At 51.9% G+C, this 15,429-nt stretch overlaps 1 protein-coding gene across 5 annotated transcripts in view; it reads left to right on the top strand.

Annotated features, from left to right (window-relative positions):
* The window catches only part of GFRA2 (GDNF family receptor alpha 2), a 93,219-nt gene that overhangs the window by 64,876 nt on the left and 12,914 nt on the right, over positions 1-15,429 (top strand). For all 5 annotated transcript variants that reach the window (XR_014826895.1, XR_014826896.1, XM_021072828.2 and 2 more), the window contains 2 exons: positions 13,628-13,737; positions 14,447-14,587. Coding sequence is in view for 3 of the 5 variants with exons in the window: in XM_021072828.2 (XP_020928487.1) it covers positions 13,628-13,737; positions 14,447-14,587 (251 nt within the window). In the remaining 2 variants the exon portion in view is untranslated. The remainder of the gene's footprint in view (positions 1-13,627; positions 13,738-14,446; positions 14,588-15,429) is intronic.

Genomic DNA, 15,429 nt, shown 5'->3' with positions numbered 1-15,429 from the left:
TTGCCTGATAGGAAAAATATTTGTGTATGCAGTTGGTTCTGGAGCGCCTGGAAAGAGTACTCTGGGGGTCGGTGCTGAGGGCCCAAGGCTCCCCTGTGGTCTCTGTGGCCCCCAGGTGAGTCTGGGTTTGCCCAGTCCTCTCTGAGAGCAGACCCAGACACCCTGGTCTTTCCTGCATCCTGCTGGGGCTGGGCTGTGGTGTTCAGACTTCTCACCCTCTCTGTCACCAGCCTCCTGACCCTGCTCTGGCCCCCTGCACTTATTCTCTTTTATCCTTCCTAGAGAGAAAAATCACCTACAGAGTGAGTTCTGTTTTTCAGAAGTACTTTTGCATATCTGATTTCACTGTAGACTTTTGCCTATGTGGCTTCATTCCAATACTCTTCCATGTTGATGTCAGAGCCGTTTAGGCACAAAGAGGTACAAGGAGGTTTCTAGGGCTTACAGCTTGTAAGCAGCGGGTGTTTTGACCCAAATATTCCACCCCAACACGGATTCCCCTTGCCCTTGTGCTTGTTTGAAAATGGACAGTTTACCCAGCCTTTCTCCACTGGGACCCATTGGATTTTCCTCTGTGGGTCCCCAAGGCACTTGTTCGTGTTAAGAGTGCTGCTTAAGGATGTGTGTTAATTCTTGCAGGCCACAGGGGCCTCCTTTAGCAAATGGCTATTACCAGAGCCAGTACAGATACTTTTCCAAGTTCCTAACAACCATAGGCAGCATCTGAGGAGGAGAGGGAGACAGACCCACCCAAGGGCATTTTGGGGGGGTGACCTATCTTGGTGCCCAAGTTAATGCAATGCTGATGCATTTTGCACTGCTGCCAGTTAGAAATCTGCTTGGAAGTTTATTTTTCAAAGGGAGATGTTTGGAGAGTTCTTAGCTCTTTTCCTGCTTAGAGGAAAGTTTTCTGTGCCTCCAGACATGGTCCCCATTCATCCATCCATCCACTCATCCATCCATCCATCCATCCATCCATCCATCCTTTCCTCCCTCCCTTCCCCCTTCTATGCAATGGCTATTCAATGTCAGGAGCTATTCTGGGCACTGAGGATTCGAACATGAATAAAGTGGTTTCTGTTCTGAAAGAACTCATAGTTTAATGGGAGAAACAGATACATAAGATATAAATTATGGTTATAATGGGAATTTGCGAAACATGCTCAGAAAGGCATTCACAGGAAGTTTTCTGGAAGAGCTGGCACCTCCTGACCTGGGTTTGGAAGGGTGAACTGGAAGAGGATTTAAGGGGCACGTGTTTGGGCGAAGGCCTCCTGGGCAGGAGAAGCACCACGGGATACGGATCTATGCAGCATCGCCTTTGGGGACCATGTGCCATTTGGTACTGCTTCAAGGGTTTGGGGCATGAGAAAGGAGGAAGGTGAGGGGAGACGAGGTGGAGAGGTCCTCACGATCCCAGTTAAGGGTGAGGGTCAGGGGAGCAAGTGATGGCCTTTTGAAGCCCAGGGAGTTCTCCCTCGGGGGCATTAGTGGGGCATAGTCATCAGAGTCAGGGAAGTCTTTCAAAAAGCTGGCTGGCCTGCTGTGCTCACAAGAATCTCAGTGACTCTTTGCAGAAATGACTAGACTTTTTTTTCTGGATGTGGATGGTCTCAGTGGGATACCTTGCCCAAGCTTGTACTCATCGTGATTTGCAGAGCTGGGGCTTGAACCCAAGCTGTTCTGGGCCTGGGATTTTGCTTTCCCGCTCTGCCCCTCGCACTGGTCTGTAGCCTAAGCTAAGCATCCACCTCTGGATTTTCCAAGGAACATTATGTATCAGAACATTTGATTTGATGTCAGAACCTATCTGAATCTCTGTAACAACATGCCATGGAATCATAGGGTTTGGATGGATTACGAAGGCTGAGAAACACATTCTTTGCAGGTTGAGGGGAAGGGAAATGCTGGGTACAAAGGTGGGGAGGGATCTGGGTCTTGGAGTGGGAGGTCTTCGGCTTCTGGAATGGGAAGAATAGAGGATGAACATGCGCAAACTTAGCTAATGAGACTTCAAGTGTCGGAGTCTCAGGACTAGTCACTGGGGTTGGGCAGATGACGTGAGAGGCCACCCACTGGCAACTGGAACCTGGCCTGCTCCCTGGCCACCACAAGGTCACTGGCTGCCCCTGACCTTAGGGACTTCAGGGAGGTGGACCTGGAGCTTTTGGCTCTGGAACCAGAGGGAGGATGACAGTGGGGAGGGAGAGAGGAATGAAACGCAACCCTTACCACCAGCAAGAACCCTATCAGCATTCAGAGAAAGTTGAAAGAAATCTTTCAGCTGGCTGGCTACCTAGCTCAAGGCTAACCACACTCTTAACACAATAATAAGTCAATCCTCACTGAATAATTAAATAGAGAGCCTTCATAAGTATTGACTTAATGTGACAGCAAGTCTATAGTGACTTGGGGTTTGCTTATGTAAACACAATCTCTTGTTCAGCTTACTTAGCAGTTCAATGAAATAGAACAGTCCTTCAATTAAAATCAAATGATGCATACGTTTAATTCTTTTCTCCTCTTACCGGGTAATAATAGGTTTGGAACATAGGTGAAGGGAATGGGGGGGAAATGGAGAGGAGGGTAACGGGATTTTCAGAGGACTCAGAGTATATCCAGTAGGGGTCTCTAGAAGAAGGACAGTGCCTTGGCTCCCGTCTCTGGGCTCTGACTGGGAGAGCCATGTGGGCTTGACTTGGCTTCTGCCCCATCCACTCCCTCCCAGTCCTCTCCTGGAGCAGCCTTCTGTTGACCACTGCAGTTGGTGTGTCAGTCTTTTGATGGTGGCCTGGGTCTAATTGATTGCTTCCGGTCACCTGGCATCCAATGGCTCCAACCACAGCTCCCTCCAGGTCATTTCCTAGGGACACCCTCATGTTCACCTGGGGCGCGGGGAGAGGGGATGCGGGGAGCCCCAGCCTGGATGGAAAAGGGGGGACCAGGGAGGAGCAGCAGCACTTCACTGATTCCCCTTGGATGACACCTGAAGAGAACTAAGCCTCCTTCTTTCTGTGGCTCCAAAATGCTGGCCGAGGGGGAGGGAGCCGTGGGTTGAGAAAAGAGGGGGCTGGAGAAAGTGGTGGGGGGAGGGGGGCAGGGAGTGGAAGGGAAGACCTACCGGCTTGGGAGCTAAGATTTGATGCTGTCTGCCTTGATGCTGCAATATTGAGTTAATTAACCTCTCTAGGCCTCTATCTCCTTATCTGTAAAACAGGGGTAATCACGCTAACTTCGGAGAATTGTTGTCAGAGTGACACGTGCCGATGTTAGTGCAAGTGCTCTGGGTGACTGTAAATGCAGAAGGTGCTTGTTCAGAGATCAGAGATACTATATTCCTTTGGCCTGAAGGGAGAGAGCTCAGGCCTTCTGCACAGTGTCCCTGGCTCGGCAGTGGTTAGCGGAGTCCCCCAATCTCAGAAACAGGGTAGCTAGGGGGTGACGGGCCCCATCGTACATTTTGCACATTCAGTCCTCCTCCCCATCCTTTGAGGAGCTAAGTACTTTGCAAATGAGGAAGTGGAGGCCCAGGGAGGTTTAATGACCACACAGCGAGTGAGGAGCTGAGCCCAGGTTCAGACCCAGCTAGCGTGATGGGATGTCAGCAATTGGACCTCCTGGCTGGGCCTGCTTCTGTGAAGGGGCTGGGGTGGGGGGGCCAGGTTCTTAAAGAATTCAGGACCTCCTGGGGGAGGAGAGCTAACGTTTCTCCTTGCAGCAGCCTGCCCTGAGGTCTCCGTCCAGTCCTCCTTTCCCAGCCTAGCATCAGGCTGTTTCCAGCCCGCAAGCTGCCCTGGAGTGAGGGACCAGTGCTCTCAGATGGTAGCTTTGCTCTCTCTGCCTCTTTCTTTGGGGATTGAGGGTCGGTCAGTTGCATTGACTGAGGCTTCTGGAACCAATGCCATTTTCTCTAACCAAAGGCTTCGAAAAATCATAAGCTCAGGATTCCTGAGGCCTCATTCAATTTCATGCAGAGAAATTATCACCACCTGAAAGACCTTTATTAGAAGAATATAATGAACAGTGTATTCTGTTAGCATCTTTTGAAATTTACCCCTGGATCCTGTCAATTCACACATTGACCGTGTCCCCCTGTTTGTAACGGGGGTGGGTAAACTCTGTTGTCTCCTGCTTTTTATCCCTTAACTTGATTTTGTGTTTGGATTTTCATATATGGGCACAATCTTCATTCTTATCATTTTTTAAGTTATTCAAGTATAGTTGATTTACAATGTTGTGCCAATTTCTGCTGTACAGCAAAAAGACTCAGCCATATATATATATATATATATATATATATATATGTATTCTTTTTTATATTATTTTCCATCATGGAAAATCCCAGGAGACTGGATGTAGTTCCCTGTGCTGTGCAGTAGGACTTTGTGGTTTATCCATTCTAAATGTAATAGTGTGCAGCTACTAACCCCAAACTCCCCGTCTATCCCACTCCTTCCCCCTCTCCCTTAGCAGCCACGAGTCTGTTCTCTGTGTCTGTGAGTCTGTTTCTGTTTTGTAGATAGGTTCATTTATGCCACATTTTATTTTTATTTATTTATTTATTTATTTTTTAGGGCAACATCCACAGCATATGGAGGTTCCCAGGCTAGGTGCTGAGTCAGAGCTGTGGCTGCTGGCCTACACCACAGCCACAGCAATGCCAGATCTGAGCCATGTCTGCTACCTACACCACAGTTTATGGCAATGCCATATCCTTAACCCACTGAGTGCGGCCAGGGATTGAACCCACGTCATTGTGAATACTAGTCTGTGGTTATTGCTTAGCCACAATGGGGATTCCCATTTGTGCCCTATTTTAGATTCCACACCTAAGTGATATTGTATGGTATTTGTCTTTCTCTGTCAGACTTGCTTCACTTAGTATGACCATCTCTAGGTCCATCTGTGTTGCTGCAAATGGCATTATTTTGTTCTTTTTTTTATGGCCGAGTTATAGTCCATTGTATGTATGTATCACATCTTCTTAATCTGTTCATCTATGGATGTTTAGGTTGTTTCCATGTCTTGGCTGTTGTGAAGAGTGGTGCAGTGAACATAGGGGTGAAAGTATCTTTTTGAGTGAAGGTTTTGTCTGGATATATGCCCAGGAGTGGGATTGCTGGATCATATGGTAATTCTATTTTTAGTTTTCTGAGGAATCTCCACACTGTTTTCCATAGTGGTTGTACCAATTTACATTCCCACCAACAGTGCAGGAGGGTTCCCTTTTTGTAGACTTATTAATGGTGGACATTCTGACTGGTGTGAGGTGGTACCTCATTGTAGTTTTGATTGCATTTCTCTAATGTTTAACACATATCCGTGTCATTTTTAATAGCCATGTGGCTTTCTGTGGCTTTCCCCTCTGAGCCATTTGTCTCTAGTTTAGCTGGACAAAGAATCCAAGGCCAGGTCTGGCTTCTGTCATGGATTGTACCATCATCCGTTTTCCTTGTTGCTCCACCTGAAGTGCTCCTGTGACCCTGCCTGTTTCCCACGGATTAGATAGACCCTTTGTGGGTTTGGTTTCTGGTGTGCGTCCCTTTCAGTGCATATCTTTTCTGATTGCTTTGCACTTAGACAGAGAAAATCAGAAAAAAAATCAGAGAACGAAGCTAAGCAGTAGTCAAGAATTTTTCCTTTTTGAGTAACAGAGACCCAACTACCTTCAGAACAATTAAAAGACGTGTTAGCCACGTATCCCAAGACTCAAAGACAAACAGGTCTCCCTTGATCTCTGCTTGTCTCTAGTCTCTGCTTATCTCTGCAGATTAGCCACACATTTATCCTTATTGTGACCATGAGGCTAGAACTATGGTCCCCATTTATCTGGGCTCACCTCCATGGTGTCTTCTAACCAGAAAGAAAAGAATGTTCTTTGCTCCATTAGGAAAACCTTAGGGCAGCGCTCTGCTTGGCCTGGCTTGTGTTACTTCCTTCTCCCTAGACTAGTCAGTGTGGTCAGGAAAAGAGTCGTGTGGTTGGCCCAGCCTGGGTCATGTGTGCTCCAGTGGCCTGGGAGGATAAAGTGCCATGATTGACAGCCTATAAGAACTACCTGGCTGGAGGAAGTCCCCAACCCACCCTTAAGGGGAACTATTATTCTGGGCAGAAAGATTAAGTATCCGTGTACACTTAATAACAAGAGGGAAGGAAGCCAAGTAGATTGTTGATTTCACGAGACAAGTGGTGGCAGTCTCTCAGAGGAGGGGGAAAGGACCGGGGCCCAGGCTGTCCACAGTGAGCCCTGGAGGTGTCAGAAAGCAGACACCTGGGGGAAATGCATTCTCCCTTTCTCAGTGTCACGTAACATAGAGCCTACTTAGCCAAGCCCTGCACCGCTGGAGGGGACCTCAGAAAGCCATTCCAGAGGCACTTGGGTCTATTAAAGCCATTTCCTCTGCAATCCCCTAAATTGTCTATGAAACCCATCGTGAGTAATTTGCATTTCTTAGAAACCCTTTTTCCCTTCCATGAAATATCCAAGTGCCTTGTTCATTAGCATGTGGCAGCACTGGAGGCTGCCCCCCAACCCCAAGACTTGTTAACCATGGTGGGTCACAGCAGCAGAGCCGGAGAAAAGACCCTGCTGGGCTGGCGGTAGGGTGTGTGACTGTGTGATCTACCTCTTGGAGTTGCTGTGTCCTCACTGTGAAATATGTCCACTTCGCAGGATCGTTCAGAAAGTTAAATGCTCTAACCATGACGGGCACATAGTGTAGGTCCTAGGTAAATATTAGCTTCCCTTTCTTCCGTCTCCAATTCTATAACCAATAGAAACCCATTGGTTTCTATGGCAACCACCTAACAGGTATCACCTGATAAATGGGAACTTGGCAAAGCTGACAAGAGCTTCAGACCCTAAAGCCAAGTAGTGGCCAGCAGCGGAACACTTTGAAGTTCTATGGAGCGATTTACCCTAGTGTTATTCGAGGCCAGACAGATTTGAGAAAGACTTTGTGCTGGGGAAGATGTTTGCAGTCTGGACCGAGGGAGGATAAAAAGTGATAATAGGTACCTGTACTTTCTCTTGGCTAAAGGCCAAGGCAAAGAAGTGAGAGGAGTGTAGCTGAGTGTTACTGTGTCTTTATGGGGATAGCGGGGTGTGCGTGTGCGTGTGCGTGTGTGTGTGTGTATAAACACGCAGCTCCTTAGCCATGTAACTCTGAGCCTTCTTGGGCTACACCCTGAAGCATTACTTTCTTCCATTGGCTGAGTGACAACGTGGGCATATGTAAGCTGAGATCAGGGAGTGGGATCTGAAGCATCCCCAAGTGCAGCTCTGAAGCCTGTGCAGATTTTCTGTAACCCCAAACTTTTACCTTCATCAGAAGCACCTGGAGAGGTGGTTAAAGCACAGATTGCTGGGCTCTGCTCCTGGGTTACAGATCTGTTATGTCTGGGATGGGATCTGAAAATTTTGCTTTTCTTACAAATTTCCAGTTTTACGCTGATGCTGTGGGTCTGTGGACCGCAATTTGAGAACCACTAAGCTGTAGGAAGTCCACCTCCTCTCATTCCCACATTCCCCAACCCAGCCCTAAGTTTGGATGATTCTGTTTGTGTGGATTGACCTTTGCATGTCCAGCGTTGCTTCTAATTTTCCCCTTTCAGGAGTACATACGCCCATCAGAGAGGGTTGCCAGATCTAACAAAAATACAGGCTGCCTGGCTGAACTTGAATTCCAGATAATGAAAAAAATCAGTTAATATAAGTATATCCCAGATACTGTATGGGATATACTAAAAAAAATCTGTGTTGATCTGAAATGCAAGTTAACCGGACATCCTGCATTTAATCTGGCAACTCTTTAATCAAACTGGGGGTCAAGGGTCTCTCTTTGCCTCTCCTGCCACTTGCCTGTGGTTGAATAGACCGCAGCTGCTGATGAAACAGCCCAAAGAGGGTTTGTGTGTTTGAGACAGACCCACCTGCTGCCCTTGCTACTTTGGCAGTCTCTGCTCCATCTCACTGAGAGGGACTTGGCTTCTGTTTGTTATCGGTTCTCTTGCTGGCTCCCTGTTTTCGCTTTGTCTGTCTCTCTTTCCCCGTGCTTTCATTCACACCATCTCTCCTGTGGGGACCTTTCAAGGCAAAAATCAGAGAAGTGAGGGGGCTGATCCAGGAAAAGTCTGTTCCTGGCAGTGGGAGTGGAGGCCAAGAGACAGATGACCTCATGGCATCTGCGGGGACCAGTGGCACCTGGCCTGGAAAAGGCTCTGAGACCCCCAGCTGACTTGCTGTGTGTTAGGAAAAGGATAACATTTGCCTTGGATACTGTACCTCCTGGGCCTGGGCTGACTCACTCAGCGCTGGAGTCCAGAGTGTCGTGGGCTTGAGGAAGTGGACGCTGCTGGTCTCTGATGCCCATGGAGGGAGCTGGCCTTCGTGGACTTGGGTGTGTCTGGAGAGGTGGGGGGAAGCTGAGCAGTCAGTGGCTTCCTGGAGACTTGGATGTTGGATGTGGCATCCTCCTAAATGGCCCCATTTGTCTCTCGGGCTGCCCAAGGCCACCTGGAGAGATGGGAGATGGAGCTGCAAAAGGCCTAGCTGCTCCCCGGCTTCCCCTCTGATCCTGTTCCCTGCTTCCTTAGCTCCTAAGAGAGCCGTTGGGCCTGCTGCAAAGGAGGTATGCCCCAGCCTCAGAGGAGCAAGGTAGCCTTGCCCCGTTGGTCACTCAAGATCTGGCAAAAGGGCCTGTGTGGTCCCTCCTGGGTCCTGAGCCAGGTGTGGAGAGTGACATGGGGATGAGGAGGCCAATGTGGACCTCAGTCCAGCAGGGTGACTCTGGAGGCTGGCAGAGAGGGAGAGGGAGCCATCTCTCCTGGATAGGGTCGCGTTGCCCTGTGTGGGGGCCCAGACCCTCATCGGCAGGGGGAGCAGGCATCTTTCTTTTACATCCAACACAGGAAAAGCTAGTCCCTTTTGGCACTTACCAGCAGCAGGCCCAGTGCTGGGGCTGAGACATCCGGGTAGAGAGGAAAGATAAAGACAGTGCCTCCTCTCCATGCTCCAGCTCTTCCGCGTACCCTGTGATGGAAATAGGTGGACATGGCCCATACTGTTTGATAACTGGGGACTATGAGCGCAGAGACACAACAAGTCTGCCCGGAGTCACACAGCAGGCAAGCAGTCATGTGACAGGTCCTCCCTCCTCCCCCAGCAGCTGGATCTGCCCTCCCCTCCTCACTGAGGGGTCCTGTTGGCCCGCTGCACCTCCTGTGGGAACTCTTTCACCTTCTGTGTCCTGGCTTAGTTCCTTTACCCAGCCCCTCTTTCTGGATGGCCTTGTTGTCTCTGCAGGCATCATTCTCTCCTCATTTTCACACTTTCACTCGGCCTCCAGCCTGGGGCCCAGTGACATTTGGAGAGGCCTTGTGGATGGTGAGGGCGGCAACGTCCTCCAGGTTCCCAAAGTCAGTGACTGGAGAACCAGCCTTGCGGCACCGAGGCAAGGCCCTCAGTGCAGGGTGGGGAGCAGAGCTGCCAGGAGGATGCAGTTGGGCTCTCAGCTCTGCTGCCGCCAGCAGCACGCCCCCTTGGGACAGTGAACCGGCTGTGACCTCTGGAGAGCCCTGGCCCCATCAGCTGGGATTCCCTTCCTGACCTGGCGTTGCTGTGTGTGCCGTTCCCATCCTTAGCCTGTCAGTCACGTGGCAGGAGCTCAATACATATTTGGAGAAAAGATGAATGGGTATCTACCACGTTCTCTCTGCCCAAAGGCTTTGGAGGATGTGGATGAAGAAATCCGTAGCGTCTACCCCTCTGGGAATGTGTGTTCCGGTTGGAGAGGACAAACAGGGCAATCTCAGTAAGTCTTTATGCCATTAAGCATGAAATTGCCTGGTCCAGACTATGTGTGTAGCTGGAATACAGAGGTGGGCGAGATCCATGTGGCTGGAAGGGCAGAAAGGGCTTCACGGGAAAGACTGAGAATGAGCATCAGGAGGCAGTAGGAGGGAGCTGGGCCCTCCGTATGATCAAATGGAATTTGAATGGACTTGCGTATTTTGGCTAAGAGATCCTATTGGAGCATCTCTTTGGTGGGCAGGAGATGGTAAGTGGCAGGTCTGCTTGTCGTCTTGCAGCCCCACGCCCCGCAGGAGCTCAGGTGTGGCTTTTTGCTGCCCACCCGCCGTCCTCCTCACTCCTGGGACCTGACCGCATCCCCTTGGCTCCTTCTGGAGGGATGCATTTGGCCAAAGCAGACGAGGAAGTCTTCGAAGATGCTGGATCAGTTTCCTGTGGCTGCTGTAACAAAGTGCCGCCCACTGGGTGGTTTCAAATAGAAACTGAGGAGTTCCCGTTGTGGCACAGTGGAAACGAATCTGACTAGGAACCATGAGGTTGCAGGTTCAATCCCTGGCCCTGCTCAGTGGGTTAAGGACCCGGCGTTGCTGTGAGCTGTGGTAATAGGTCGCAGATGAGGTTTGGATCCTGCGTTGCTGTGGTGTTGGCCAGCAGCTGTAGCTCTGATTCGACCCCTAGCCTGGGAACTTTCATATGCCACTGGTGCAGCCCTAAAAAGACAAAAAAATAAAATAAAAAATAAAATAGAAACTGATATTTTTTTTCTTTCTTTTTTTTTAATTTTTTTTTATTCTGGAGTCCAGAAGTCCAATATCAAGGTGTTGGCAGGACTGCGCTCCCTGTGAGGCTTGAAGGCAACCTCTGTCTCGCCCCTTTCTCTTAGCTCCTCATGCTACGGGCAGTCCCTGGCGTTCCTGGGCTTGCAGGCGCGTCACTCCAGGGGCTGCCTTGCTCTTCACAGGCGATCTCCCTGCAGGTCTGTGTCTCTCGCTTCTTCTCCTAAAGACGCCAGACATTGGAGTGAGGGCTCACCCTAGCTCACTATGGCTCATCTTGGTTACATCTGCAAAGAGCTTACATCTGAGTGAGGTCACAGTCACAGGTGGCCAGAGAGGATGACTGCAACCTAGCATTTGGGCAACGCAGTTCAACCCACAGTAGCTGCTTAGAGATTTTGATTTGTTGGTCTCCAAATCCCCTTTACCTGTTAAAGTCTGTGTCCCCTCTCGGCCCCTTGACAGGTCTCTGCAGGTCTAGGGTGTGGGCAGAGACCACCCCTCATCAACCTTCTCTCATTTGCTGGTTCACAGGGCAGGGCAGAGGCTGGTCTTATCATTCAGGACCAAGTCTTACTCTGCAGGGGTTGGCAGCTTGGTCAGAAATGCTGCTTTTCCCTGTTTTGGGGACTAGGTGGTGAGGGGATAGAGGGTATTTTTATGGGCAGGAAGGAGGGTGGTGGCACTGCAGATTTCTTCCTCCTTTCCTGCGGAGGACAAGATGCTTTGACAGAGGAGCAGGATGTGGGTGGGGGCACCTGCTGGAAGGGGCAGCCCTTATTGTTGGAGTTCTGGCTCCACTGCTTAGCAGCTCTGGGATCCTGGGCAAGTTATTCAGCTTCTCTGAGGCTCGGCTTCCTCCCCTGTGGAGGGCTTGTGATAACAATTGCTTGGCAGATTTTACAGCATTTTTGGGAGGATTACATGATCGAAGGTGGACCTTTTCCTAAGTCTTCTTCCTTTCTCCCTTCCTTCCCTCCTTTCTTTCTTTGCTTTTTAGGGCTGCACCTGCAGCATATGGAAGCTCCCAGGCTACGGGTTGCATTGGGGCTGCAGCTGCCAGCCACAAGCCACAGCACTGCCAGATCCGAGCCATGTCTGTGACCTACTCTGCAGCTCATGGCAACGCCAGATCGTTAACCCACCGAGCAAGGCCAGGGATCGAATCCGCATCCTCATGGATCCTAGTTGGGTTCGTTACTGCTGAGCCACAACGGGAATTCCATGTTTTTTTAAGATGGAAGTTTCTGGCCCAGGGATTGCACCCTGGCATTGCAGTGACAATGCCAAATCCTTAACCACAAGGCCACCAGGAAACTCCTTAACTCAGGTTTTTTATTGTGGTCGGGTACACACACACAACCTAAAAATGACCATTTTCACCATATTTAAGGGCACAGCTCAGTGGCATCAAGTGCACTCGCATCGTTGTGCAACCATCACCACCATCCATCTCCAGAGCGTTTCCACCCTCCCTGCTGTGAAAATACCTTTTCAGCTATAGACCGCTTTATAAGAAAAGGGAGCATTTTCTATTCATTGAGAAAATAAGGAAAATGAGTCCCCAAGAAGCAAGGACTCATCCAAGGTCTCCCATGAGTTAGGGGCGGAGCTGAAGTGAGACCCCACCCCCACTCAGCTTGGGGCTCATCTTCCGTCACCCTGCTTGCAGGCTGCCGTGCGTCGACGGCAGGGCTCTGAGACACACAAAGCCTCACTGGGGTCAGATTCCTCTGGAGAGCATCCTTCTTGTCCCAAACCCCATCCCCTGGATCGTGGAGCCTCCAGGCAAACCAGGATTTGTCCCATGGGGGGTCCTACACCGCTGCCTGCCTTGAGGGTGTTCCTTTTAGGCTGTTGGCAGTCTCTCTCAGCTTCTTGTCTCTCTCTCTACCTGCTCTTTCCTTATATGGACACAGTTCCAGTGGAGAAGCAGGGGAGCTGAATTTGGGGTCACCTTTGTGCCAGCTTTGTGGGTACCTCATGGTGTGAACAGAGTACAGGCAGGGAGGCAGATGGCCTGGGTCCTGGTCCTTCCTGTGTCTACCATAGTGTTGTCACCAAGCACGTGCTGTTGGGGTCCTACTATGTGCCACCATCGGGAAAATACCAGTGAACAAGACCTTAGTGCTCGCTGCCTGCAGCTGCTGTGAGACACACGTGATATGACGTGCAAGGGGCACTCATCCCTGTGGGAAGTCATGGCCCGTGGGGAGGTGGCCCCAGCTGCTGATGGTAACAGCCCAGGGCCAGGGCACTAGGGCAGGAGGAAAAAGGAATGAGAATTGCCCTATAGGTTAGGCTGGGGTGCCCTTGGCCACCTTGTGACCCTCCACGTCCGGGGGCCGGGAGTTGGGGACAGACCCAGGTCAGACAGCGGCTGCCTTCGGGCGGCTCATGGTTGAGTGGGTAGCACAGAGCTGAGTTTCGAAGCAGCTCCATCCGCCACTGACAGAGAGGAACGGGTGATGACAGGTTACGTCACCAGGGGAAGAAAAGGCTGATGCTGCCTTGTGGGATGGGAAAGCTGGTGGAGGGATGGAAGGGGAGGCTTTGCTCTGGGTCAGGAAGGCCCAGGCGATGTCTCAGCTTAAGGGGACTCTTTCTTTTAACCCCCCTGGGGACTGGCCCTGTTGACTCCCAGAGGAAACCTAGGAGGTGCTAAGCGGGGATTATGGTCTCCGTTCTGTGGGTGGGAAGAGCGATGTCCAAGGACTTGGGAAGGGTCACCCAGGAGCGGGGCTGAGCAGGAAGCAGAGCCTGGCCTTCCTGCTGGAGTCCCCAGCATTCTCAGCAGACCCACCCCGGCTTCCCTCTGTGTTCCTCCCACTACGAGACTCATTCAGAGAGGGCCTTGCCGAAACCGGGTGCCTGGCTCTCCAGAAAGTCCTGTCCTCAAGGAGTGTCTCGCCTGAAGCCCCCCAGAGCTGGGGGCCCCAGTACCTCCTCCCTGTCTTCCTGGCTCCCACCCACCCCGGGAGGCTGCCGGAGGGCAGCCAGACTAACCTGCTGTCTCCCATGGGTCTTCTCCCAACCCCAGGTCCCGGCTGGCGGACTTCCATGCCAACTGTCGTGCCTCCTACCAGACGCTCACCAGCTGCCCCACTGACAATTACCAGGCGTGTCTGGGCTCCTATGCTGGCATGATTGGTAAGGCACCCCCACCCCCAAACACACACAGGGCTCTGGTAGCTCCTGGTTGCCCCAGGCAGTTAGGGGCCGAGGCCCAGCTCGGGGCCAGTGGGTGGACAGCCTGAGCTTGCCCTGCTCTGCACAGTTTTGGATAGAGCTGTGATGAGAGCCAGCGCGTTATCATGGGGTAGGGCTGGGGGAGGGGGAAGGAGGCCCTGGGGCCTTAGGAGGCTTCCCAAATGAGGAGAAAGGGTGCCATTCTTTGCCTGGCCTTCCAGAAGCTGCACCAGGCAGTTTATGTGGGCTGTCTTATTTAATTCTTCCAGCAGTGCTTGCTGGACTTGCTGCTGCTCCATTTTACAGATGAGGAAACTGAGGCTTAGGGAAGCTGAGCAACTTGCGCAGCAACGTTGACACTGGGATCCAAACCCAGGAGTAAGCCTTAGTCTCCCCAACTAAGAATACACACTCTGCTTGTTGGTGAAGGAGAAAGCGAGAGCCTGTCCTCTGGAGTGGGGTGGGGGGGCTCCTGGGTGCCCCCTCTGCCATCCCGGTCTGTCCTCTGTGCCATGCCTCCTGGCCCCTGCTGACCCCTGTGGTTTAGATTGTGAACTGGTTTGTGTGTTTGGGGGGCAGGTGGTGGTGGGGGGTCCCGGGCCTCTTCTCTGATGTGCCTGGGGTCTGGGGGCCCACCAGGAACCCTTACTGTTTCTTTCTGCCTGCCCAGGGTTCGAGATAACACCCAACTATGTGGACTCCAGCCCCGCTGGCATCGTGGTGTCCCCCTGGTGCAGTTGTCGTGGGAGCGGAAACCTGGAGGAGGAGTGTGAGAAGTTTCTGAGGGACTTCACCGAGAACCCGTGCCTGCGTGAGTCCAGCCACGTCCTCCCTCCTGGGGAGTCCCACCCCCTTCTCCTGTCCCAGGGGCCCTGTGGCTCTGCTCAGCCCTCCCCTCCTTCCCTGTGGGGCAGCTTCCCTGGCAGGGAGGTTGCCATGGAGACCGTGGGTTTTGTGCTCTCCACGAGTCACACCAAAGCTGTCACGAGGCCACCGGGGTTCTTCAGCTCATGTCAAGTCAAGGCCGCATTGCTGGGCTGCTATCCTGACAGTCTGAGCCAGGTTCCTTGAGGACAGCCCTGGGGTGAGGGTCTCAGCATGTGTCATTTCTCCCTGTAAGGATCCATTTCCCCTGGAAATGGGAGGTTCATCAAACTCCTAATCCGAAGGCTAGAGAGAGAGGTTAGCCTGGGCTTGTTTGCCGGGTCTTTCTGCTCTGACACACCTGCTGCCCATGCCTACCCACAGAGCTCCACCCCTTTTCTTCCCTCCTTTCTTCCTTCGGTCCATCTGTCCATCCTCCCTTTCCAGCAGCGCTGGGGGCAGGGGCTTAGAGATGGAAGTCGCAGTGCCCGGCACTAAGCAACCTGCTGTCTGAGGGAGGCGCACTGTCAGGGGGTCACAGCGATCACAGTTGGCAGTGGGGGACAATGCAGGGGTGGGAAGGCCAGAGACATCCTGGGGAAGGAGGGCCCTGAAGGTGTCTCAGAGGCAGACCCATGGGGGGGACTGCTGGGTAGCACAGCTGAAGAGGCGGGGAGGGCCTGCCAGTCAGCCCAGGCAGAGGTGGGGTTTGGGACCTTGGACCGCTTAGCCTTGGCCAGAGCATGAGGACGCCTGGGGTTGTCTGGATGGGGGGAGAGGGGCCTGCAG

This window comes from Sus scrofa, chromosome 14 (assembly GCF_054392235.1).
Source record: "Sus scrofa isolate SSC_HxYL_T2T_F1_AM1 chromosome 14, Sscrofa_HxYL_maternal_Yorkshire_Landrace_v2.0, whole genome shotgun sequence".
NCBI lineage: Eukaryota > Metazoa > Chordata > Mammalia > Artiodactyla > Suidae > Sus > Sus scrofa.
The sequence above is the reverse complement of the archived record's forward strand: the minus strand, read 5'-3'. Positions and strand labels throughout refer to the sequence as shown.